The sequence below is a fragment of the Canis lupus genome, chromosome 35, assembly GCF_048164855.1.
Source record: "Canis lupus baileyi chromosome 35, mCanLup2.hap1, whole genome shotgun sequence".
Classification (NCBI taxonomy): Eukaryota; Metazoa; Chordata; class Mammalia; order Carnivora; family Canidae; genus Canis; species Canis lupus.
In genome coordinates, this window is record NC_132872.1 from 12,809,052 (window position 1) to 12,834,464 (window position 25,413).

At 41.8% G+C, this 25,413-nt stretch overlaps 1 protein-coding gene across 14 annotated transcripts in view; it reads left to right on the plus strand.

The window, feature by feature from the left end:
• ZBTB20 (zinc finger and BTB domain containing 20) overlaps positions 1-25,413 on the plus strand; it is a 433,101-nt gene that overhangs the window by 366,870 nt on the left and 40,818 nt on the right. For 11 of the 14 annotated variants that reach the window (XM_072812465.1, XM_072812468.1, XM_072812466.1 and 8 more), the window contains one exon: positions 277-464. In XM_072812465.1, coding sequence (XP_072668566.1) covers positions 277-464 — 188 coding nt within the window. Of the gene's footprint in view, positions 1-276; positions 13,639-13,700; positions 14,722-22,783; positions 23,087-25,413 lie in introns of those variants that run through there. The other 3 variants (XM_072812474.1, XM_072812472.1, XM_072812473.1) reach the window with 3 other exon arrangements.

Here is a 25,413-nt window from a genome sequence, read left to right on the forward strand (position 1 = left end):
ATCTGTCTAAAGTTCTGGGACAGGGTCTTTTTATGCAGCCAACAGAGTCCAAATGTGGTGCTGTTTGCTTGGCCCATATGCTTTCATGTGTTCCCAGTTAGGCCATTACTGGAGGGAAAAAAACAAGAATCAGCTTGTTTTAAAACAAGGGACATACTGGACTCCCTCCCATCCCCCCTCAGAAAAAAAAAATCAAGTTATCTTTAACAGATTCTAAAAATGCCTTTTCCCAAATATGCAGTCAGTTCCTTCAAAGGGCCCTTTGTTTATTTTCAGGAAGAAACCCAAGACAGCTGAAAACCAGAAGGCATCTGAGGAGAATGAGATTACTCAGCCGGGTGGATCCAGCGCCAAGCCGGGCCTTCCCTGCCTGAACTTTGAAGCTGTTTTGTCTCCAGACCCAGCCCTCATCCACTCAACACATTCACTGACAAACTCTCACGCTCACACCGGGTCATCTGATTGTGAGTACACCAGTAAGGTGATGGTGTCTTCGCGGCACTTGGAGCGTGCTTCTCCCCCGGGTTCTGGCTTTTTTGCGTTCCGAACAAGCCATTTCCGTTTGGTCTTCTAGAGTAGTCAAAAGGAACTTGCCTCCATTTTGATTCAGCCAACCGTCTATATTTTCAAACTAGCGTGTATTTTAAAACCAAGTGTCCAGCCACTTGACCTCAAAAGGCTGACTGATTAGATGGACCACATTTTCTTTCATAACATTCACTCAAAAAAAAAAAAAAAAAAAAAAAGTTAGGTTACTGTTTTCTAATTATTCCTTTGTCCCCTCGATCTGAATAACAGCACTTCCACCATGACTAAACTGAACCACCAAATATGGACCTCAAAAAGCCAGTTAGACACAGGAAACATCCATTTTGAAATTACATAATACAAGTCAGCTTTGCATTAGTTATTGGAGTCTCATTTGGCTTGGCTGAATTTCCGTCCTTCCAGTTTTTAATTTATTTTGAAGTGGTTAAAGGATAGCATAAATTTACAGAAGAAAAGAGAATGGCTTCCAAGAATTCAGAATCCACCCAGACTTCACGTAGCCAATAAGAATTCAGGTTAAAAATATTTTTTAATTAAAAAAACTGCCTACGGGCTAAATTTGGAAATGGGCAGCTTAATGAGATCGTCGCTATTGAAATCACTCCATTGCTGTTTATTTTTGCTGTCTTCCCACTAATCTGGGAGTCACTTCTTCAAATTCTATTTTAAGAAAGTTGATAAATCATGTTTAGGAGCTTTTCTCTTTTTGAAGTGTAACCCAATACTTCAAAGAGAAAGGAACATGTGTGTTGACAATGGAAAGGAATAGAATAATTTTGGGGCCCAATCAGAAAGAATATTCCTTTTGGTCTTAAGATACCCAACAAGTATTCTGAAGTGATCTCCATAAAGGATGTCTAGTAACAGGCAAAGAGCTGGCATGTTCTTCTTTAGAAGGAAGAAGAGTAAGACCAAGACAGTTTGTTTTCAGAAAAGAGCTCCATTTATCCTGTCCATGAACACAAGCATTATTAATTAAGAAATGAGAATCTAAATTTCCTTTTGTTATTTTTCTGACAAAACAAATGGAAAACTCTGCAAAGTGGGCAAGAAATGGATGCTTCTGGGAGATTCCCTTCCCTACTTGCTTCATCATAATTAGTGTCTTGAGTAAAGGGATAAAACCCGGGGGTTGAAGTTGGGGTGAAAGGAGCTCATCCTACATGGTGGCTGGGCTGAGACCCTGCCCCAGCTATCACTACTAGAAAATTAAACGAGAAAGAATGAGATCCCAATCTCTAGAGCCCGTGTGATTTGTACCAAGTTGCTGCTTCTCTGGAGAAACCTGGGGATCAGAAGCAAGGACTATGTTCTGTGGCCCATCGTAATAATAACATCCTTGGCCCTTCTTGCCTGGCAGTCTCCAGCCTAATAGTAATTACAGGAAGAATTGGAAAATAGCATGGCACGGTGCCCGTAGACATGTGCACACTGTCCCTACCTACCAGGAAGGTAGCCCGTTCCTGTGGAGAAGGGCCTGGAGCTCCTGCATGCCGACCTTCATTGCCTGGCTCTCTGCCACACCTTATGGGGAAGATTACATAGAATGGCCTTAGCCCAGAAATCCCCTGTTGCAGTAAAATGAATGTTTTGCGGAATAGAGAAGGCGCCCGGCTTCATTTATTGTACTTTATCATAAGCATCCTCCAGCCAGGTCTTGGCATTAGCGTGGAATACGTACAAGAAACTGTATGAGCATGACACTGCCGTACAGCTCCTTGGTGACCCTGAGGGAGCCCGTAGATCTGAGCTCACAGTGAGGTGTCTGAACGTGCTTGGAAGGAGAACAAATAGGGAGGAGTCACCTAATCTCCAGCTGCTTAGAACGTCATTCTGATTTTGCCATTAAGATGTGTAAGTCTTCTCCCTTCTGACCTGTTGTTTAAATTGATTAGACTTTTCTCCAAATATATTTGGATTGTAGTTTGTCCTGATTTGAGCCTACACTTAGAAGAAAATTGTTTTTAGGAAAGATTCACAGAAATCTGTCCATTTGGAGATTGCTTGAGAGAAGACAGGAAAGAGGTTTATTTTAAGCTGTTAAATTTTTTGGATGCTCTTCTTGCATTCAAGAAGGTTTTTTTGTTTTTTTTTTTTCTTTCAAATGTCATTCGTACCATAGATTAATTTAAAAGCCTAATTTCTTTAAGGTAAAATATTCAGTTCCTATTTAGAACTAACAGATTTGGGGCATTTAAAAATAGTGCCCTTGACTTGTTAGTCTCTTTAACTTCAGAAACATTCCACCAGTGTGTGGTGTTCCAAGCTTTCACAAGTGCCTGAATTTTTATAGCACCTTTTTATTTGTTATGTGTTTAGCAAAATTATTCTTAGTCATGCTCTAATGCCCATTTCCTGACAATCATTATAATTCTTCCCAATTTACGGAGGAGAAGACTGAGAAAATTGACACTTCTGTAGATGAATGACTTGCTTGGCACTTAACTCCTTCAGACACCCAGGGATGTTTATGGAATTGCTCTCCCAGGGAGCAGGCTGCATGCTCTGTTCCAGGCCCATAAATGGCATCCTTGCAAATGTGCAGCTACTCATATTGGTTAGTGAGTTCTAAAACACAATGGGTCACCATCCCCACAAAGGAAGAGCCAGCTCTGCCTCCGACCCGGGGCAGGGTGGGTAAGATGTACTGCTGTCGTACCCGAAGGACCCAGGCCAATGTTGTAGACACTTCTGATCCCTAAAATTCTCAGTTGGCTATTTAACCTGCTGAGCCACTTCACATTTTACAGAAGATCCCAGTAATATTCAAAACAAGAAGGAATATGGCTGAGAAATGCTTCCCTTTGTGAGATGATGAGGTTAATACTGCTACGGAACTGTGTGCTGCTTCGCAGTGCACCCACTAAGTGACCTCTTGGCGACATTCCCCCATGACCTCCGAGCTTGTCGCCTCTCCACCATTTCCAAGCAAACTCAGATGGTGAGAACGCAAGGCACAAAGCGTTGAGATGACTTTTGGAATGCAGAGGGTCCAAAAGCCCTAGGTGTTTGACAGAACCGTTCCCTGCCGAGGAACAGGCTGAGGATGAGCTGAGCCAAGCTCTCTCTTCAAACGCGTCAACAGGCCTAAACCAAGTCAGCAGAGCAGACGAAGCCCTCTCTATCTTGACAACTATCAAGCTGTAGCACGTCACAGTCATACATGTGACAGACCCGACCAGAACTTTGACTTGCGTGCTTCTCCCATTTTGTTTTCCCCCAAATAAGGCTCCCATAGAAGGGAGAAGTGGTTCTCTTTGCCCCTCCTTTGGCAGTGCTCCCTACCTTGGGCTGTAGATGCACCTATTCTGGTGTCTTTTTTTTGTTGGAAGCTGACGTCGTCCGTGGTTACTTACCTTCCAGTGTTTTGCACTGGCCTCAGCAGGCTGTCTCATTTTTTTGTGTCCTTGCCAAGGCGCACTTATGCATTAACAGTTTTTATTTATTTTTAATTTAACCTTTACACATTACCAAACTGTTGTGTGGGTGGGTTTAACTTTAGCTCTGTAGGTATAGCATGACTCTGCTGGGGCTGAGCTCTGTCGAGGAGACGGCCGGGCCCTTCTTTTCTCTGGCCTTCTACCTTCGTGGGTCTTTCCCCTCCCAACCCTTGGCTCCCCCCATCCCACCCACCCCCCACCAGGCCAAGTCCTCGAGTTTACAATTTTTAGTACACTTGGTTCAGTTTGAACTTTTAAGCAATTTTTTAGAGAACACAAGAAAGAGGATTTTTTATGGCAAACTCCATTAATGCCACATTAAGGCTGACATTTTAATTACCCCAAAGTCAGGAAATGCAAAGTTCAGGTTCCCACAGCAACAGAAACTGTCCCCTTGAGTGCCAGCACCACAGCAGATTCTTTCACTCCCTGATTACACAACACCAGGCGTGGTGACATTGTTTTCTATCCACATATGTGGAAAGGAGCACGGTTTTCACCCTTTGTTTTTTTCCTGTAACTACAGTTGAGGATATGGGCCTTTAGCTTCCCTTCCCAGACCATCTATACGTATTATCCTGGAGCGGAAGACTGTTACGGCCCTACATGTGCACACGGACAGAATTAAAGTTGCCGTGGGAACGTTAACTCTGATTTCCGGACTTCCGTGCCAGTCACATTTAAACCATAATGTTGTAATTTTTGGCATGTAATAAATGTGCATTTCATGTACACAGACAGAAAGAAGCATAAAATGTATTTTAAAGAGCAATTAATTACTAACTTTGTGATTAAAAAACATTTGGTGCATGTTCCTTCCCATTTAGCATCAGCTGCTGGTCTTAGCCAGGCCTAATAGATGACATACTGTGCCTCATCCTGTATCTCAGATGTACTTACTGTATGTTCCTGTTCTTCAAGATAATTAATTCCCTTAGTAAAGCTGTAGGGGGAAAACAAAATGGAAGGAATATGCAAGCATGTAAATAGGGTAAAGGATATTTTGAAGGAAATGATTCATTTCTGCAAATAAACCTCTTAGTCCCTGATAGAGAGCCAGAAATCTGCTAAGTGGGTGTAGACAAAGGTTTCTGGCCACCTTAGAGCATCTGGTCCAGGGCTGTAAGAACAACTTGAAAGCAAATTTCCCCCCTGAATTCCGGGCATGCCCAATGGGGGAGTGATTTTACTCCATAATAACTTTTCAGGCTGACGGCTCAAAAAGTTATTTTACTCTGCCTCCACTTTTCAGTTTATGTTCAAACTGGAAAAGAAACCTTGTAAGGAACCAGGTAAAATAAGGGCTTTGTCAAAAAACCCGTTTTAGAGAGTAGAGGTATTTGCTCTTCCTGGATTTGAATCTGGTTGGCCCGTTTGTGTTGGAGAAGGAGGTGTTTCAAAATAAATGTTTGAACAAGTTTGGGAGTAAAAGGGATGGGCAGCAATCCCCTAAAGGTACAGTGTTCAAAATCCCAGATGCTCTGGGCATGCGTTCGAAACTGGGCGAGAGAGGGTATGTGGCTTAAACTCTCCAGTAAAAAAAAAAAAAAAAAAAAACTCTCCAGTAATGCTTTAAGGGGAAAACACTCGGGAAGAGTTTGAGCCTCTGTTCTCGCTATTGGTTCATTCTCTCTCCAGTCACACATTCCTTTTTGTTCAGTTTGGTTGCGTCTGGTATTTAACCTTTAAGAAAGACACTTGAGTTTTACAGGGCTCTGAGTTGCTTTTACGTGGGCTGTCTGTTATGTGTGAATGTATGTCTGTATGAGTGAAAACTGCTCAAGCAAGTTTGAAGGTCTCCTTGGCAAATCTGACTGTGCATTCAGAAAGTTTCCAATCAGAAAGCTGATGCAGTGTAAACCCTTCCAAAAACTTCCTGAGGCACCTGTTCACATGAAAAGATTGGATTTCGGCTAGAGGTGCTCAGAAGGCAGTGTTTATAACCGAAGATCTCTGTTTGGAGTGCCAAAAAATGAAAAACATTTTGGCCCCCAAAAACCCTCCATAAATGTTCAAAATGTATAATCAAACAAAAGCTTCATTTGGATTCAAATGCATGTATCTCAGCAGATGTGTCTAAACTAACTGGAATCCCACAGGAGCAGCTGAACTGGATTTGGGTATGTCTTGATAACTGAGAGAGTTATTCTTAGGCTTTGAAAGGACAAAAATGGTCCATCTGTGAAGAACCGTAATAGAGACATGGCAAAAAACAGCATCCTCTGAAAGAGTTTATTTATGGAATTTAGGACAAGTTGGACAACCCTGAAAACAATTTTGGGGTCACACTAATTTGCAGAAGAAATATAATCAAACTGGGATGGAATGAGCAACCACAGAGAGCTATTATCCTATGGCTTTGCTATTAATTTTCTACTGGATTCCATATCAGTTAAACAGTCAAATAGAACGTCTTTGATAATAACTAAGTGTTCTCGTTAGCCCCAGAGTGCCCTACATCCCTCTGTATTCTACTTCCCATAAAGAATTACATATTTACCTTTTCATACCTATCTTTCTGCTACATCATTAGCCAAGTAAACCTCTTACTTATTAAGTGTGGGTTCATTTCTTTTAGAGATAGTCTTTCCCTTTATAAACAGTCACCTTTCTGCCTCTGAGTTAATTGATACAGAATCTCTTTGGAATTACATTTATTATCTTTGATACCCTCTTATTTAGAGGTCTTGGTGCTTGGACCAGTGCTTATGCATCAGAAGGCCAGCTGATGTTTTTATTTGCTGTAATTCCTAGAGTCTCTACTTAGAATGCCCGGGGACACATTTCGTGTTAAAAGTCTCTTCCTTGAAGTTTCATGTCACAGTCTACCTCTTGGTAAAAAAGTGTGCCTCCTTTTAGTCAAACCTGTTCTCTCCCTATGCTGCTAATTTAACTTGGTGTCTTCCGTGGTCACTGAATGCAGTAATTTCTAGTAGCCCTTTACCTCATTCATGCGCACAGTCCTTCATTTAGTCGTTCATCAAATGCTATTGTGCCCCTGCTTCTATGCCAAGTCCTCAGTGAGGGCTAGGGGTGAAGACACCAACCAACAAGATGCCATCTCCCCACTTTAGGAGCTCAGTGTGCCCCAAGGACTGGCTAAAACTATAAACTCATCCAGGGGTAGGTACAAATGCAGTGTTAGAGAGTTTTTGAGGAGGGGGCCTGAAGGAGTGGAAAGGGGCCATTAGACCTAGATCATGAAAGAGCAAGTGTGTGCAAAGTAAAAGAAGGAGGGAATGGCATTCCAGGCAAAAGGAACAGAAGCAAAGCCACAGAGACAAAACAAACAAACAAAACAAGCATGATGTTTTCAGAAAACAGAGCATTTCAGTTACAATACTCAGACTTTCTCAGGCTTCACTTCATTTTTATATAAACCCATAGGGCAGTTTATATTTCAGTAACATTGCCTGTCATTAAAATTCAACTGGGCTGAATTGCACATCCTTTCTAGAGACATTTCCTTTCCATATAAAAAATAAAGCAAGACACTCATTTATTTTCTAATAGGTAAAAGTGCCCTCTTTCCTATAATCAGTAGATGTAGGAAAGTGTTGAGGGACCTAGTAATAATTTATTGATGAGCAGATTTCAAAATAACTTTTCCTATTGAGAAGTGTTCATTCTTGGAGCCACAGAGTCACCTGTGTGTCACATTGGAACTCCGTCACTTGGAGACTGGTGGTCTCCCCAGGTTCTAGCAATCTGTCCTTTTATGCAATCCTCTCAGTTCCCCTGGCACATCTGGTCTCGTGACCCATTGCCTCAAGTTACTCCATGCCGGATTGCTCTCCCAAATATTGCATGAAGGTGCCTATAATTGTCCACATATAATTGTTAAGACCGACTGCTGATTTTCAGGGCTCTGTTCTTCATCTCGCCATCCCATATCTTGCTAGAATACGTCTGTAATTCTTATCTGCAGCTGCTAGTGACAGTTTCCTATGCGTTTCCTCCACTCATGGCCAATTTCATTATATAAAATTAGTGTTCCTCCATAACTGTCAGGGCTTCTCACATCCTGACTTAAAAAACCAAAATTGCCTCAGAGAGGGATCGTTTCAGATCAAATGAGAGCATGCCTGAGGATTCTAGGAAATCCTCGCTTCAAGAAATTTCAAGTCAAATCCTTCCACCAATCGTGTCAAGTACCATAGTCAACCCAACCCCCTTGTTAACTCATCAGCTGAATAAGCACTTTGGCTTTTCTCCTGCCTCTGTATCCTTTGTTCTTTCTAGGGAATGTGTACCAGTGAGTACTTTTTATCAGCACTGGAAGAGATGAAAGGTTACCTGATCTAAATCCACTATTGTTTGGTTGAGGAAACTGAGGCCCATAGATAGCAAGTGTCTTACCAAAAGGTTTCCACATAGTGAGTTGAAGAGCCAAAAACAGAACCCTACTCCTTCTCCCACTGTACTGTGCTGCCTGCTACCCAGTCGGCTTCAAGGAGAACTTAACGTTTTCTGAGCAGAAAGAGAGTCAGGACTAGTCATCTATTTATTTACTAAATGCTTTCAATGTGGAGGTCTTGTGCAGGATGCAGTTTTATACACCGAAGCCCTATGTACAGAGGCTTGGAGTCTCGTAGACAAGATCAGATACTTTCACAAACAACTACCCCGTGGAGTAGTTGCTTCAAGATACGTCCTATACACCTGGTTGCACTGCAGCATTGATTCATGCCTGGCCCTACATGGAGTTCTTTGGGGGATACAAAGGTGGAGACAACCAGACCCTGCCACCAAGAATCTTAAAACTTAGTGTGTGTCCTCAGATCACCATTATCTGAGATAGAAGTGGGAAAGTGCATAAAATACATTATAATCTGGTTTGTGGTAATATCCAGTTTATCAGGAAAGGTTCCATTTGAGCTCTCTTGAAAAAGGAATAGGATTTCTTTGGAAGTAAAGCATGAGGGTAAGGGATAAGGAGTTTGCATTCTGGTGTAGAGTTGTGGACGGGTTTTAAGTAGGGGTTGCCATGCTCAAGACTTTGCTGTAGGAAGCTTTAATTTAGCAGCAATGGTGTGGAGGGTACATGGACATGCGAAGGGGTGGCTGGGAGCAGGAGAGAGCCAGGGAAGCTTTGTCAGTCGTTCAGACTTTGGGTACCCTGAAGGGGGCTAGGGATGAGGCAGGTTCAACAGACTTTGTAGATGAGAGTGGACAGCTCTAGGAACTGACTGTTAGTTAAGAGAGAGGAGATCATCAGAGATAACTCCAAGTTATCAAAAAGAGGAGAAAAAAAGGAAATGTTCAGAAGAGTAGAATATGGTTCAGTTTTAAACAACCCTGAGAATGAGACACCAGGGTAGACCCAACGGAGACAATTAACTCAGGGTCACAAATAGGGTAGTGGAGTACAGCAGGAAGATTTGAAATTAGGGCTAGTGAATGCTTTCACCAAGAAGCCAAACTTGACGCCATGAATAGGGAGTAGATTCAAAGAAGACATTGTTGAGAGAAAAAAAAAAAAGGAAAATAGAATACCTACAGTGAGTGATAAGAAAGAATGAGGAACAGCAAAGGAGAAGAAAAGAAAGTCTGAGATACAGAACGAACACCAGGATAGTACACAAAGACTCTCAGGGAGGAGAAGGGTCAGCAGCATTGGATGCTGCAGACACCAAGGCCTGGTAGCTTCCTGGCAGCTGTTAAGAGAGCAGAGTCTGATGCATCACAAAACACCATAAAAGCGGGTTCAAGGGTCACCTGGGTGGCCTGGTTAAGGTACCTGCCTTTGGCTTTGGTCAGGATCCCAAAGTCCTGAGATGGGGCCCCACATCGGGCTCCCTGCTTGATGGGCAGCCTACTTCTCTCTCCCTCCAGCTCTTGTGCTCTCTTGCAATCTCTCTATCTCCCTCTTTCAAAAAAATAAATAAAATCTCTTAAAAAGGGGGGGTGGTGGATTCAAGAGCAAAGAGAAGATAAATGAGAAAGAAAGAACTCTGCACTACTTTTTAAAGAAGTTTAATACTTTGCAAAGAAATAATGAACAGGTAATACAAAAGCAGGGTAGGGAATATTTTTATGATATAAGAGTCTCAAGCCCATTTATAGACTGAAGAATAGAAACCAGTGTTAGGGGAGACTGCAATTAAATAGGCGAGGTGAGAGAGAATTAGATCCTCTGTGTACACCACAATTGGAATGATAAATATATTAAAAAAGAAATGTGAAGTCACTACCCAAGCCGAACAAATCAGTAACTGTATCATATTAGTTTTTTTCTCTACTCCTCTCCAGCATGGCTTTCTCTTCCCTTTAGCTAATAAGAACTAATGCTCTGTAAGAATTGTGCACGGCTTCTTTGGATGCCTTCTCAAATATTCTCTCACCCTTAGTAATCTCTAAGCATTAGCCAGAGGACAGGTACCATATCCTTTGAGTACTAAAACTTTCCTTAAAATTTTAAAAAACTAGTTCTCTTAAAGCATAATCTTTTTGAAATGTCACATTCTAAGAAATTCTTTTTGTGATAGGTTCAAGTAGCTCTGTATTACCAGTAACAAACTTATGTGTTGTTCTCGCGTACTTCTTTATTTTCACAAGACATCGGCAAGTTCATTATTTTGTGGAAGTATTTTTTAACTTTTTACTTGGCCTGTATTGTTCTCTCTGATGGTTGAAGACATCCCTAAGGCCACTGTCACTTGGACACAGTATCTGCAATTACTTCTACTTCAAGATGGTGTTCTAGAACCAGCTAAATCAAGTGTTACTTTCCTCTGCTATTAAATTACCTCTAAAACACATAAGACAGTTAATTTATTACTACGAGAAATTACATAAACAACCACCTGGAAGAACTGTGAATATGAGTCTTTATCATTTCACAAGGAAGAACAAATTCATAGTTGATGCCAAAATGGACCTTGAGTTTTCCCTTTCCTCTCCAACTCCAAAAAAAGAATTTCTTCCTCCTCATTTACCTTCAGTGTTTTTAACTAGGTTCATGTTATCAGTTTTATACCAAGATCTCGTGCAGTGTTTAACCAGGCATACATAATTTTTTAAAAGATTTATTTATTTATTTATTTATTTATTTATTCATGAGAGAGAGAGAGAGAGAGAGAGAGGCAGAGACACAGGCAGAGGGAGAAGCAGGCTCCATGCAGGGAGCCCGACATGGGACTTGATCCCGGGTCTCCAGGATCGCGCCATGGGCCAAAGGCAAGCAGTAAACCACTGAGCCACCCAGGGATCCCCGGGGCATACATAATTTTTAAGAGTGCTTGGTGTGCCATGAAGAATACCACATGAAAAATTGCGAGAAGTGAAGTGAACTTTGTCATTAATTTTTTTCATATCATTTTCTTTTCTGTATAATATTTGCCTTGTATCTCAACTGGGTACTTAGATATAAAGGAGACAACAGAAGAACAGTGTACACGCATTTGAGCTACAGAGCATAATTCTGTGTCTTTACAGAATGTGTATTATAATACACATGCCAATTCTAGACTTTAACCATTAAATGTTAACTCCAAGTGAAAGGATGCATAGCCTTTTGTCAGGGAAAGCTGTAGGTTTCTGCATGCAGGATGGGGTGGTTTGGGGTTTTTTAAGGAAACTCCTGGAAATCTGGTCTATTCCATTTTGTTCCTGAGGGTCTCAGAGGAGTAGTTGGATCTTGGGCTTCTCAAGTAGACAGTAGTCCTGGGTTAACACACTGAGAGGCACTCTAAGCTGACCTCCTTGGGCAGTGATACAGGCAGAGGCGTCATGCAGAGGCTATTCTTTCCTTCCAGAAGAGGGACCCCTCCAGGAGAGGAGATGTTGACCTGGAGGCTTGGTATTATGGTACAATGACTGGGCCTTCCTCTCAGTCTATGAACCTCCTAAGAAGATACCCACACATGCATGCCTGTGTATGCGCTCTTTTTAACGTGAACTCCAGCCTGTGAATGCATTTTGCGTATCTACTTAACCTCCCTATATTTCCATTTCCTCATGTGCATAATGAGAATGCAAATAGTACCCATCTCATGGGGTTATTACAAGAATTAGATGGAATGCTATATGTAAAGCTCCTAAAACAGCACCAGAAAGATGGCCAACATACAGTGAATTTGAGCATTAGCTCTAGTTTAAATGTTTTACATTATTAAGTAAACATGTACTAAAATTGATGCAACATAAATGATGTATATGGTAGTAGCAGGGCCCGCATCCTTGCCCCTGAGAATGACTGGGAAGAGGTCTGGATCTGGAGGAGAACGTGTGGGGCAGTCGCCCTCCTCACCTCAGGAAAAGCCTAAAGGATGGCCCTCTCTTGGCCCCTTCTCAGATTCAGGACCAGGTCGACTGGGAAGCCTCTCCATTTTCTTTTTGCCTTCTTTCATGCCTTTGTTTGTCTTGGTGTGGGATTTTTTCCCTAAAAGTGGAAGAGGACTAATATTTACTAAGCATCCACCGTGTATCAAGTACATGCTATCATTCTTACAAAACGTTCCATTTTACTGATAAGGAAACTGCAGCTCAAACAAGTTAAAAAAAAAAACTTTGAATCTTTTCTTCTTGGTATAAGGAAGGTTTAGAGTATTATTTATATGCTGCGACAGTGGGATAGTATTGGCCTATTAATTCCTTTCTTGTCTTCAAGTGTGTTCCAGTCAGTGAGAGGTTTTCAAGTTATGGGGAACAGATCTGTGTGCTGTCTTAGCTCAGGCCCCGTGGTAGCACCTGTACCCGCCCCTGCTAGGCATCCTTCTTTCATCAGAAGCCCCTGCCAGCACCAATACCCGAAGAGGCCAAAACAGCAGTTCCTCACGACGGGCAAAAGGCTGTGCTGCTGCATCCCAGGGCCCTCTCCAAAGAGACATCCTTACAACTAAAGAAACTCATCTTTCAGCTTTTTGAAAGCCAGTCTGCCTGATGGCTTCAGAGTGTTTTGAAATAATTGAAAATAGAGGCAAAGTTAGAAGAGCAAATGTGTTTCACTGCAGAGGAGGATTGCTCTGAATCACCCAGCTCGCTTACCTTCTTCTGTTCCGAAGCCGTTTGCAGGAGTCGAAATAATGTATATAATCTTAAGAAATTCAGTTAAGACCTGTTGGCTCATTGTACCCAGTAAGCCTTTCCTGTCCCGTGGTGCCCACATCGTTTTTGGTAATGGAGATAATTGTGGACATTTGCTTTTCCTAAGTCCGGAGCACTTTTGCAGCTGAGTATAGCATTCCAGGGACACATGGGTATGGAACTTGAACCACAGGCCTCTTAGTAAAGAGGTGCAGATCAAATGCTTAACCTAGATTGTATGTATGAAGTCCGTATAAATCCCAAGTCAGAGCTTTAAAATAATGACGTACTGAGTGGCAATTTCTGCATCTCATATGCGATATTCCTTAAATCCTATGTTGACACCTAACCAGCAGAATCCAAAGATACAAATTACCTGGCGCAGTATTTACAGAGAAAATATATGTATAGCTTGAAAAGTAACAATCCCTCAGGGTTGCAGTCCCACCAAGAGAAAAAGAAAAAGAAAAAAGTAGCAGTTGCAATCTGAACTGTCAACATTGTAGCCAAGAAAGGACCCACTATAACAATAGACAAAGCGAGATTGGAGACAGAACATCTTAGTTGAAGGAGTCTGGACCTACAAGAAATATGTTTGAGAAAGATTCAGAAGAAATTCTAGGTAAGACAAATTATCCCCGTTCCTCAAATGACATGCTGGCAGTTAAATTATTAAATGCTTATTTGGGCCAAGCGGAAGAACTCGTGAGGGCAGAAATCTTTTCTTGTTCACTGCTTGATCCTTAGCACCTAGCAGAGTGCTTGGCTGTAGTAGGTGCTCAGCAAATATTTGTTGAATGACTAAATGCATGAATGAATGTGATGGGGGAAGAACAGGGCAAAAGCAAGGGGAGATCGCGTTTGTGAGCGTTTTGCCCATTTGCGAAAGTATAGGTGATTTTTTTTCCTGGATTTTTTCTTCTGCAGACCTGTAAAGCAAAGTGCATCATAGATACCCTCTGGTTTTTATGCTGGGAAAACAGAATGGTTTTCTGTTGGTTGTAGGCTGCTACATGTTTTGATTCTAGTAACAATATGGCAGGGTTAAGGTCAACTTTGTAGTATAATCTGGTGCCTGTTTTTGATAGATATCATGAAAATAGATACTTATTTTCAAGATGCTCAAACAGATGATTAGGCGAAAGCTCCAGCAAACCTTGAAACAAGAAAAAGGAAAGGTTTTCCCACTTCCACCTCGCATTCCTGTACCATCCTGCAGAGTTTCCTGCAACCCCACACCTCCTTGTTTCACCCTTTTTCCTGGTCTAATCCTCGCCTGTGCTGTCAGTCTAGCAAGGAGGCCGTTCTTGAGAAACCCACCCCCCACACAGTGCTCCCCAGCTCCTCTCACGGGGCTGGCGTGATTCGATCAACAGCAGGCAGAGCTGGCCCAGGGAAACAAGAGCTTGGCTTAGAGTCCCAGTGCCCTCCTGCTGGAAGGGCCCTCGAGAGAGTTCTTCACACCCATCCTCCCTCAACTGGCTGGACACTAGAAGAATGTGTAGGAAAACAAACTCCTGGCTGAATGAATAGAGGATTAAATGAATGAGAGATGAGTTCACTCCTCCAGAGTCTCCATCATCCCACTCGAATAGAAAGCTAACTTTGAAGCCACTCTGTTCTCCATGGCACGATTTTGTATATACTCAGCGTTGGAATATGGTTGCCATCTGTGGCCGGTGCATAGGACTAAGGAAGCACTGGGGTGAGTAGGAGGGGGCCAGGAGGGAAGAAAAGAGACACTTAAAACGAGCTAATGATCTCCTTTGTGTTGGAGTCTAGGTTTCAGAACTTCAGTCCTATACTTCAAGAACAAAACACCAGTGTGCCTTAGACCACACCAGGCGCCGGTACATCAGATAAAACCTGCCCTGTGTGGTGTTCAGCCACTGAGCCTCAAGAAGTTCTGAAAGTGAAATTAAAGGAGCAAACTGGGGAAACTGAAAGGAGTAAAAGCTTAGGGAAAAACACAATCGGGAGGGCTCCGCAGATACGCGTCTTTGGGGTTACCGTAGTTCAAAAATGAATCTACTAATTAAAGAGTTGGAAAATGCCATAAATCCCAGGAATTTAAGGATCTTTAGAAGAAATGAGATACTTCTCCATACACTCGGAGCACATTGTGATCCTTTAGTGGAATCTCAGGGTGCAAGTGACCTGGCTATTGTGTATTGCTGCGCATTTCAACGGTTGAGAGTTACAGACAGCTGTACTAGAGTCATGGGCGGGTGGTCTTTTAAAAACAGGAAAAAAGCTGTAAAGCAAAGTCAAATAAGACCAGAGAACATCTCTGAAAGGCAGTGAATAGTTCACACAGCTTCCTAGTTTCCCTGATATTATCTGTATGAATTGGTTATGGTACAGAATGATATTGATGATCTATATACTGAAATCACATGCCAGGGAACAATAATTAAGCTGAGGGTATACACTAGAGGGAAAAATTATTATGGTAAAGTTAACTTTGCTTTTGAAAAAGGTTAGCTAGGGCAGCCTGGGTGGCTCAGCGGTTTAGCACCACCTTCGGTCCAGGGCATGATCCTGGAGACCCGTGATCGAGTCCCAGGTCGGGCTCCCTGCATGGAGCCTGCTTCTCCCTCTGCCTGTGTCTCTGCTTCTCTCTCTCTCTCTCTCTCTCTCTCTCTCTCTGTGTCTCTCATGAATAAATAAATAAAATCTTTAAAAAAAATAAAAAGGTTAACTAGTTAGTTAAGCACCACGTTTGAAGGCAAATATTGTTATATGTTTAGCAGTAGTTCTATTATATCAAGTTTGAGGGATTTACAGGGTAGGGAGATGGAAATCCTTTTGGCCTTGCAGGGAAAGAATCTCATCAGGGATATATATATATAATGTATGTTTAGAAGCATTGACAATCCTAGGCATGCACAAATCACTTACGGGAGCACAAAGTGATAGCCTAGCAGTGCATCACGCTTGGTGCCTTAGAGTGGTTGAATCAGTAAATGTTTATTGGCTGCATGTGTCTGGCCTGGACTTTCTGTGTCTGCCATCAGTGACAAGACACACACCTGTGACTCAACAACAATTAGAATATTAGTACCACCCTAAAAATCTGTCGGGTCTACAGTTTCTTTTCCCAGGAACCCTAAGTGCCTCTATATTTGCATCCCTGTTAAGCATAAGGATCTTCATTTTACAGGTGGGATAACTGGTCTACAAAGAAATAATTTAATTCTTTGTCTTTAAATATGAAATGATTCATAGTCATTATATGACCCAACTCAATGTACTGTTTTTTTCCACATTATTTTAGGTTTCCAAGAAGAGAACATATTTTATCTTTCTCATTATTATTTTTAATTGGTTTTCAGAAAAACTGAGATAAAAACAGAATCTAACAAATATCCCATGGAGATATTTGGTGTTCTCTTTTCTCTTGAAGAATAAATTAAGACCTTCTCTGCCCCTCTCTCCTGGCTCTCTATGCAGATAGTCAAAATCCCATGCCAATTTTCAAACAAATAGGAGCTCATTCTAAAAGCTGGATCACAGTCCCCTCTGTTGAAGAAATGGCCTTGTAAATAAATTCTGTGTAGAACTTGCAAAAGTTACTTTGGTTCTAAACCTTACTAATTTTACCTGAGCATTTATAAACAGTACCAATTTCTGACCTGGTTGTAAGTTCAATAATACATTTATACCTAGTATGTGAAAGGCCAAAGAGAAACCTAGTGTCTAATTCCCACTGGTGACCTACAGTAAATAGTGTGTATTTACTTATTTACTTTGTAAATGAGGACACCCAGTGGCCACCAAGTGAAAATATTCTAAACAATCTCTGATACTGTTTATGCAAAAATGCATGCCCAGGTATTAAAGCTGATTGGTAGATATCTCTGTAACATCTGCGAGCAAGCAATTTAGCGTCCCTAAATTAGGCAAGAGGGGTGGGAGTTTGGCCTAACAATTTTTATGTCACATCAGAGATTGGTCGTCTCTTCTCACTTTGGGTTATAAGTTATGGCTCTGCTCTGAGCTCCACTGACTCCTCAGCTGACAGGAGGACCTAATGAACTGTCTCTTGGGTCAAATGGAATCCAGGAGATGAGGACAGTAAGACCTGTGTCAGAAACCATACTTGAATGAGCACAGTTTGTGAGAAACTCAGTGAATGCGTCAAAACCCAACTGCCTTAGACCTTAAATTCATACTGGAAATAGAACTATGGCTATTCCCTGATGAGAGACAGTAGATGGTAAAGGAGAGGGAGAAGAGCATTACCCAGAACCTCAGAGACAGAAAGACCCCCTGGGACTATAACATGCAGACATATCTCGGAGAAAAAATGCTGCCGGAAGTTCCCAGCTACATTGTCAGCATGTTTGGCCAGTTCAAAGGAGACTTGATCAAACAGATACTCAGTTAGGACCTACTCAATGTTAGGTAGTGTGAAGGCTCCAAAAATTCGTAGTTGCAGCTATAGTTAGAGCAAGATAAAGTACTAGCCTTCGGGAAGCTTGGAGTCTTCTTGTAGACATAGATAAGTGTGAATGAAAAGAGACAATAATCAATCATGTACTGAATTATGTGGTCCATGCATAAGATGTTTGGATTTATTCCTCAGCATTCGGTTGCAGAAAACATTTCCTTGCATTTCTAAAGCAAATTTAACCTGAGGCTGCTATCGTGAAGTTAGAAATTTCATGAAGCTTCAGGCTCCACTCCCTTCCCCAGATTTGTGCAGGACTCGTGAATTCAAGGGAGACGTCAGATCCTGAGTCCACAGTGGTCTCCATCATCCACATTGGTTGTCTACCGGACCAAGACCTGGGTCCATCTGACTACTAGTCACTGCTGCATTAGCTGTATTTAGAGATGCCCTCCCAGTGGTCCTTGCCCCCAAATCATCACTTTTCCTCTAGAGGCAGTGCCTTTTTCTGTCCAGCCTCCAGAAATGTACCAAGAACTTACCCCGATTACAGTTGTGTATAAGCAGAGACTTCAAACTTTATTACCTTCCCCATTTGAGGGGTAGTTGAGTATTTTTCTCCCGTCAGACTACCTCAGTCTAATTCCAAGGCACCAGTCACACCCACTTCTCCCTAGAAAGGGCCTAGCTTAATTCTCTTTAGAAGGCCTAGATTCCAAAAACAAAGCCCTCTGTCTCAGGGCTTTGTCTTTAAGGCTTAGCTTCTGAGTCAGACTCTGAGGCCACGACTTCCTTAGCCTTTCTTAATTGCCGTATTGTTAGGAAAGTCTTCTCATTCAGTTGGGGGGGGGGGTGGAGACCAAAAAAGAAATTAATGTTTCAATCTATTGCCTCATCAACCAGTTGGAACTAAGAAAAGAGAGAACTCAGGATGGACTCCAGTAATCAAAGAAGGCTCCACAGAGATGGAAGAACTTTGAATAGGGTTCTCGAATGGTACCTAAGGGTTAGTAAGTACAGAAAGCACAGTATTTTAGAACACAGGACAAATTCAACAGGAGAAGAGAATTAAGAATAAATGGATAAATGCAACACATGCAAGGGATGGCAAGATGTCCAATTCCTTATATTAGTGCGGAGATTTTATTCGGGGGAAAATGAGAAAATGAGATCAAACCAGTGACATAAGATGAGATCATTAGAATGTTTCCTATAGCTATAGAAGGCTCTTACAGCTTAATATCATTTTTCCTATGATATGTAAATAACATAAAAATATTTAATGAAAGAACACATAAAGAATACAATAAAAATAAAATAAAAATGAAATATCTTAGTCCTTATTAGAATAATTATACAGTATGCCTTCTGCTTAATTTACTTAACCAGTGTCTCCCAAGCTTTTGAGTTCCAACAACATTTATCTAGGCTCTTCATCTTAGCATGAGCCAGAAGGACTTACATCTTATTCTTTCTTAAAGAAATCCTGTGCTTGGCTTTATAATGGATCATCCTAGGTAGGCTGTTGAGATGTAGTTTCAGCTACTTGTCTTAAACTAGCCCACATCAAACCACCTCTGTGCTTCTCACTTCACTAGTAATCCAGAAAAACAAATTTACCTTTTTCCGTGGCTCTTCCTTGTTGCTTTGAGATAGAAGGCTTTCATTTTTTTCTGTAAAACGATCTATCATGGCTCAAGCCCATGCCCTCTATAGAGAAGTAGTGTAGCCCCTTCTATTGACAAACAGAACTATGCTTGAAAACCAGTTGTCACATTGGAAGTAACTTATTTTTTCTAGGAAGACATAAGCAAAGAGAACATTTGAACGTAAATCTGAAGATCTGCTTCAAAAGCAGTCTCAAAACAGTGCAGCAACAGAGGACCAAAGGAAGTTCTATGGATTGGGAAGCCCTGTGATTATTTTAGTAAAAAGGCTTTTTTAAAACGACGCTATGGGGTTCTGTTTTCTCAGTCGTTGAAGTTCAGATAAAAGTTTTCCCAAAGTCAAAAAAATTAATTTCTTACCTAACCATACTTTAACAACCAGTTGATATTTCCCAAAGGAATGTCATTCCTGGGAGTTATGCTGATCTTTGAACTCACTAAAGATAAAACTTTGTTTTTCCTTTAAGATAAGTATACGATGGTATAGAGATCAAAAGAAAAACAGACTAGTAAGTAAGAAGATGCTGGGTTTTATATAAACACTTTTAAAATGTATAATTTCTTTTCAAGCAGAAAAAAAAAAGGACCGAACTTATTAACTGTACATTTGAATATAAAGATTCTTCTTAAGGCCTATCCAAAGCAAAGTTCAAACTGCATACTTTCACCGTGAATTTAAGTAGATCCTTTTGTTCATTTTTGTATCCCACCCACGGATGCAGCATCTCTGTGTTTTTGTTCCCCAGATTTAGTGAACAAAAGAAAAGGTTACAATAGGGCAGCAGCTAAATTTGTAAGGAAAGAGCTTTATAAAAAAAAAAAAAATCAAACTCCTAAAAGGTGTCTCAAAAGGTTTATGATATAAGAGGATTTAAAGGCATCAACCTCAGATTTCATTGACTTTCCTCCTTAGTCCCAGCAGGTCCTCTCTCCTCAAGAAGAAACCATTTCATTTCAGCTTCAGAATGAGGGCATAGGTGTCTTTTAGAATGTTGTCTAGAATTATAGCTGTCCAATGCCTTTGTTCCCAGAGTTAAAACTTAGCTTTCACAAGCTGTACTATAAGAGAATAAAGAAGGTATTTGAACATTCCGTGTTTTATGCCACTGGAATCAGATGCTCAAAGTGTAGAAATTCATAAGGCATGTAGCTTGATAATACCCCAAGCTGAAGGTTTAACTTATATTTAGAATGGGTTCCATAAAGTTGATGTTCAATTACTTCTTGATTGTTTGATTATATCCTTACCTCATAACTAAAGGGATTTCAGTTGGCTTAAAAGAATACTTAATACATTAGTGAATATATAGGAAAATATACATAACTATAAAAAAGAAATCAGCCTTGAAGTAAAATAAGGAATCGACATTTGAGTGAGGCTAAGGAGTAAATTTTACTTAGAATAGCATACCATGAGGTTCCATATAGTTGCAAAAATGGAATCTAAATTTTGATTCTGAGCTCCAGGTATGATTTGCACAGGGTCCACAAAGATAAGAGTAGAACCAGCTTTTCCTGGGCAACGAGGTCTGAGAGAAGCTGATTGATTAATATACGTTTCAAATGTCAAAGGTCCTTACCGATGAATTTCTTCCACTTTTTTTTTATTTTTTATATTTTTTAAAGATTTTATTTATTTATTCATGAGATATATATATATAGAGAGAGAGAGAGGCAGAGACACAGGCAGAGGGAGAAGCAGGCTCCATGCAGGGAGCCGGACGTGGGACCCGATCCTGGGTCTCCAGGATCACACCCTGGACTGAAGGTGGTGCCAAACTGCTGAGCCACCCGCGCTGCCCTCTTCCACTGTTTTAGATTTCAGATCATCTATGGCCTTCTGTATCCATTTACACAAGGGTATTCTCAGTAAATGCTTCACTCATGAATTGGTGAAAATTCAAGTGACCCCCAAAACAACTGCTTTCATATCATTGTATTCACAATGCTAGATGCATAGTCAGGCACTTCTTAGTCCCTGCTTGGAGGTAACAGACTGAGTGTGGAATCAAGCAAACCAAAGGCCTGGGCTCTGAGGGAGACTGTGACAGCCTCCAGAGCCTAGTAAAAAAGCTTCCCTGGGACTTTTCCTTTGGCCCTGAAAATCCTACCGGTATTATCAGTCTCTTCCTATCCATGAGACAAAGCATAAAGCTTACTTTTTGGTAGAGTGAAGAGAGTGGAAGGACGACAAGAATGGAGACTTGGTCCAGATTTGGGGATGGGCCTGAAGATCATGGGGCAAATGTGTTCCTAGTTCACAATTTTGCCCGCTTGTTCACCATTCTTGAAGCTTAGGAAAACTGAATGGTATAGCAGAAAGAAAGAAGGAAGAAAGGAGTGAGGCAGGGGGGAGAGAGGAAGGAAGGAAGGAAGGAAGGAAGGAAGGAAGGAAGGAAGGAAGGAAGGAAGGAAGGAAGGAAGGAAGGAAGGAAGGAAGGAAGGAAGGAAGGGAGGGAGGGGCGAGAGAGGGAGGGAAAGAGGGAAGGGAGGGAGGGTCATGAAGGGAGAGAGAAAAACAAAGAAAGAAAAGCCAACTGCTGGGGCACCAGGGTAGCTCAGTGGCTGAGCATCAATCTTTGGCTCAGGTGGTGATCCCGGGGTCCTGGGATCGAGTCCTGCATCAGGCTCCCCGCAGGGAGCCTGCTTCTCTCTCTGCCTATGTCTCTGCCTCTTTCTGTGTTTCTCATGAATAAATAAATAAAATCTTAAAAAAAAAAAAAAAGCCAACTGCCAGTTTGAAGTACTACAGAGCTTTCAGGTGAACTCTATCTTGTTGGCTAGATTAGAAGTGCATATTAAGTTAAAAAAAAAAAGAAAGAAAAGTGCATATTAAGTTTATATTTTTAAATTCAATTTATACCACAATGTCTCATTCTTAACAGTCAAAAAACATTAAAGGATGTTTCCTAGTTCTTCCATGGATCTGTGTTAACCGTCAAAGGGGATCCACTCTGACTAAAACCTGTGGTTGGCCTCATCAACTGTCAAACTATCTAGCTCTGTTACATTCCTCCAGGTGTCAGCCAACATTAGTACTTTATCATCTACATTCCTGTTCTCTTTTTTCTCTCTTCCTTTTCAATCCTCTTTTTATTTTTAAACCATTCTCTTCAGAAAGGTAACTGCTGTCATTTTGGCTAAGACTGTTGAGTTTATCACATAAGTTAGCATCCGATCAGCCTCAGTACATGGGAAGTATCAGCCCACTAGGCCCGCTGCATCAGATGCAGGATGAGGCAGCACCAGTTTCAGAGGCTCTGATTAGTCAGAGTGGTTAAGAGCAGCCTAAAGAGAGATACTGATCCTCAATTCATGGGTCTCAATTTGGGAGGAGGAGGGAGACACAGACCTCTTAGGGATTCTAATGAAAGACACTGACCTTATCCTATGAAAGTAGAAACATACCCATTCATGAAAACATGTGGACACTCCTAAAGTCCAACACATGTACTTCCCAAAGACCTTTTAGTACTTACACTATACTCCCGAATGAATGAAAGTTCATTGTGTGTATGAATGAAAGTTCAAGGAATAGGAAAGACAAACCCAAGTACAGTACTGAGATCATAGATAGAATGGTGTTATAATCACTTTAAGCAAGTTAGAGGGTTGACTATCTCTGTCCATCTAAAATAATAACCATTTACTACAAAAGTATATACAGCCTGTTTCCAATATTCATAGGTGCTGTCCTCCAGAAAATATGTTTGGAAGTCAAATTGCTGAAAGGTGAACAGTTGATTTATGTTGTATGAGAACAATTCTGTTACCAGTGCTAAAAAAGAAAAGAAGGGGAAAAAAAGAAAACAGCCTCTAATGGTTCCTGTACCTTGGGCTTAGATGACTGGGAAGATAGAGGACAACTCTCACTCACCGGGAGACAGCCCAAACACGCCCCCTTTACACCCAGGAGTGGGTGCATAACGCAGTGCAGCTGATGACCCTCCCACGGTCCCCACTTCCAGGAGGCAATGACAGCTGGACTATGCTAGGTGTATGGAGCCAAGGTGAGAGAAAGAGTCTTGTTATACAACCTGCCACCTTTTGTTTGTGTGTTTTCCCCAGTGCCCCCGGCCACCCTCCAAATGATACTGGCAGGCCGGTTCATGGACCCAGAGGCAGTCCCGCAGGATCAGCCAAGAGGATCCTTGCCTGTGTTCAGGATAGAAATCAAACACAAGCCAACAGGAGGTGAAAGCAGAGTTAATTGAAGGTATAGAGAGAGTGCAGGTTAGAGACAGAATGTCTGGAACAGTCAGAAAGGAAAGGAGGGAGTCTCATCTTCACTTAGAGTCTGGGGGTTTTTTATTGACAATTGTGGTCTGGTGTCTGTGTCCTCTCAGGCATCCAGAAACTGGTCAGAACAAGGACAGAGTCCAGGTGTCCATCATAAGTGACTTATTCCCTAGAGCCAGGGGGTCTTGGCGTCGATATGTCTAGCGCCGGTGGTCTGGAATATGCACATGATGGCCATGCCTGGTCACTCCTTAGATGTTATCTGTTGTGCTGGAAGACTCCAAAGAAATCATTAACTCCTTGTCCCTTATATGGAGGACATACATGAAGGCATGTGTAGGGCAGGGGCGTAGGCCCTAACAAGATTTAGAAGCAGGAAAGGGAGCCAAAAGCAGGTTTTTATGGAGTTCTTCAGTTTCTCTGTCTCATAAAGATTGTGAAGATGCCAGTGAGATAGAAAGTATGTGGAGGGACATGTGCTTCAGATGGTGAAAGCTGTGAGCAAGAAAGCTCTATCCTCCCATGATGCAGAGGCTCTGTAGTTGACCACCACCCCTGCACCCTGCATGTAGGTCAAATGGATATGACCGAAGTCTTGGCCCTGGCAGGGGCAACAGATGTAGATCTGGGGAGGAAGGGACCTGAATCTTCCCCAGGAGAAGAATGGGCCTTTCCGAGCATGACCCACTTGGTATGTAACACCAACACACAGTAGCTTAGGACCGTCACTAATCACCTAATATATGAGAGAGCAACCTCAGCAGGATAATGGTATTGGTGTGCAGTGTGGGAAAGAGTGGGATATGAGAGCCTGGGCTGGGGAGGCCTGGCCACCCTAGCCCTAGTTCGTGAGCTGACCCACTTACCTCATGTGAGCCTGGTGACCCAGATTGAATGCTCAAGGGCTTTTCAGCCCTGCCATTTGACTTAGACGTGTTGACTTGACCGAAATTCATGTGGGTTTTAATTTGAGAGCTGGTGTTTCCTCCCAAATCACAGAGACTTCAAATTCCCGTCTCCCTCTGTAGCACCTCACCCTTGCACTGGTCTCATTTTATATATCCGGGCTGAGAAAGGACTGGATTTCACACCTAATTAAAGGAGATTGTATTGCCTGCTGTTTCCTTTCTTGTTCATTCTCCCTTGTGCACAAGCAGCTTTTCATTCTCATGCTAAGTCCTACCCCCCGGACGCCCGCAGTTGAGGAGACAGGCAGGAGCTGGGTTCCTGCAAGGCAGAGCCAGGCCCTCCACCACCTCTTTCACTACAAGCCCATTTCTCCTTCGGTACTCACCCTGGGTCCGCCCCATCCGCATTGTGCGGGCTCACAGAACAGTCATTCAGGACACATGACCACTCTCGGTGGTAGGATTCCTTGCGTGTTTCCAGTGAATGCCATCTCAGGCTGACTCTGTATTTTCACTCTAGTGGAAAGAAGGTCAGTTATTATTTTTAAACACACAGAGAACCATTGTCATCACTCTTTTCATTTTACCCCATCAGTTCTATGTTCAACACCACCTTGGGGGTATTTTTGGGGTGAGGTGATGTCCCCAGATATACATGATCTTTGTAAAGTTGTATGGTTTTGTGGAGTTGAGAGAGTGGTTGGTGTTTTCTTTCTTCTTTCTTTCTTTCTTTCTTTCTTTCTTTCTTTCTTTCTTCTTCTTCTTCTTCTTCTTCTTCTTCTTCTTCTTCTTCTTCTTCTTCTTCTTCTCTCTCTCTCTCTCACTCTCTCTCCCTCTTTTTTTTTTTTTGAATAGCCCAAATGCCTATTCAGTGTCAATCTAAGAAAGAATGGAGTCAGCATTTTCACACCATTCCTTCCTATACAGTCCGTGAATAACCATCTAATCAAGATTTGTTTTCAATGGGGAACAAATCTTCTACAGTAGAGTATTTCAGATTTATTCCATTGGAATCTATACATTAATGCCCATTGGATGAAAGGACCTGCTTCACAAAAGCCTGGACATTGCCTTGCTGTGGCAGAAACTTTTTCCCACTGTATTAGTGCTAAATATAAAAGAAAGCCTGGGAAAGAATTGCTTCAGCATTGTGTGCAGGAGGAACCAGGCGTGCTTGAATGGAAAGGCAG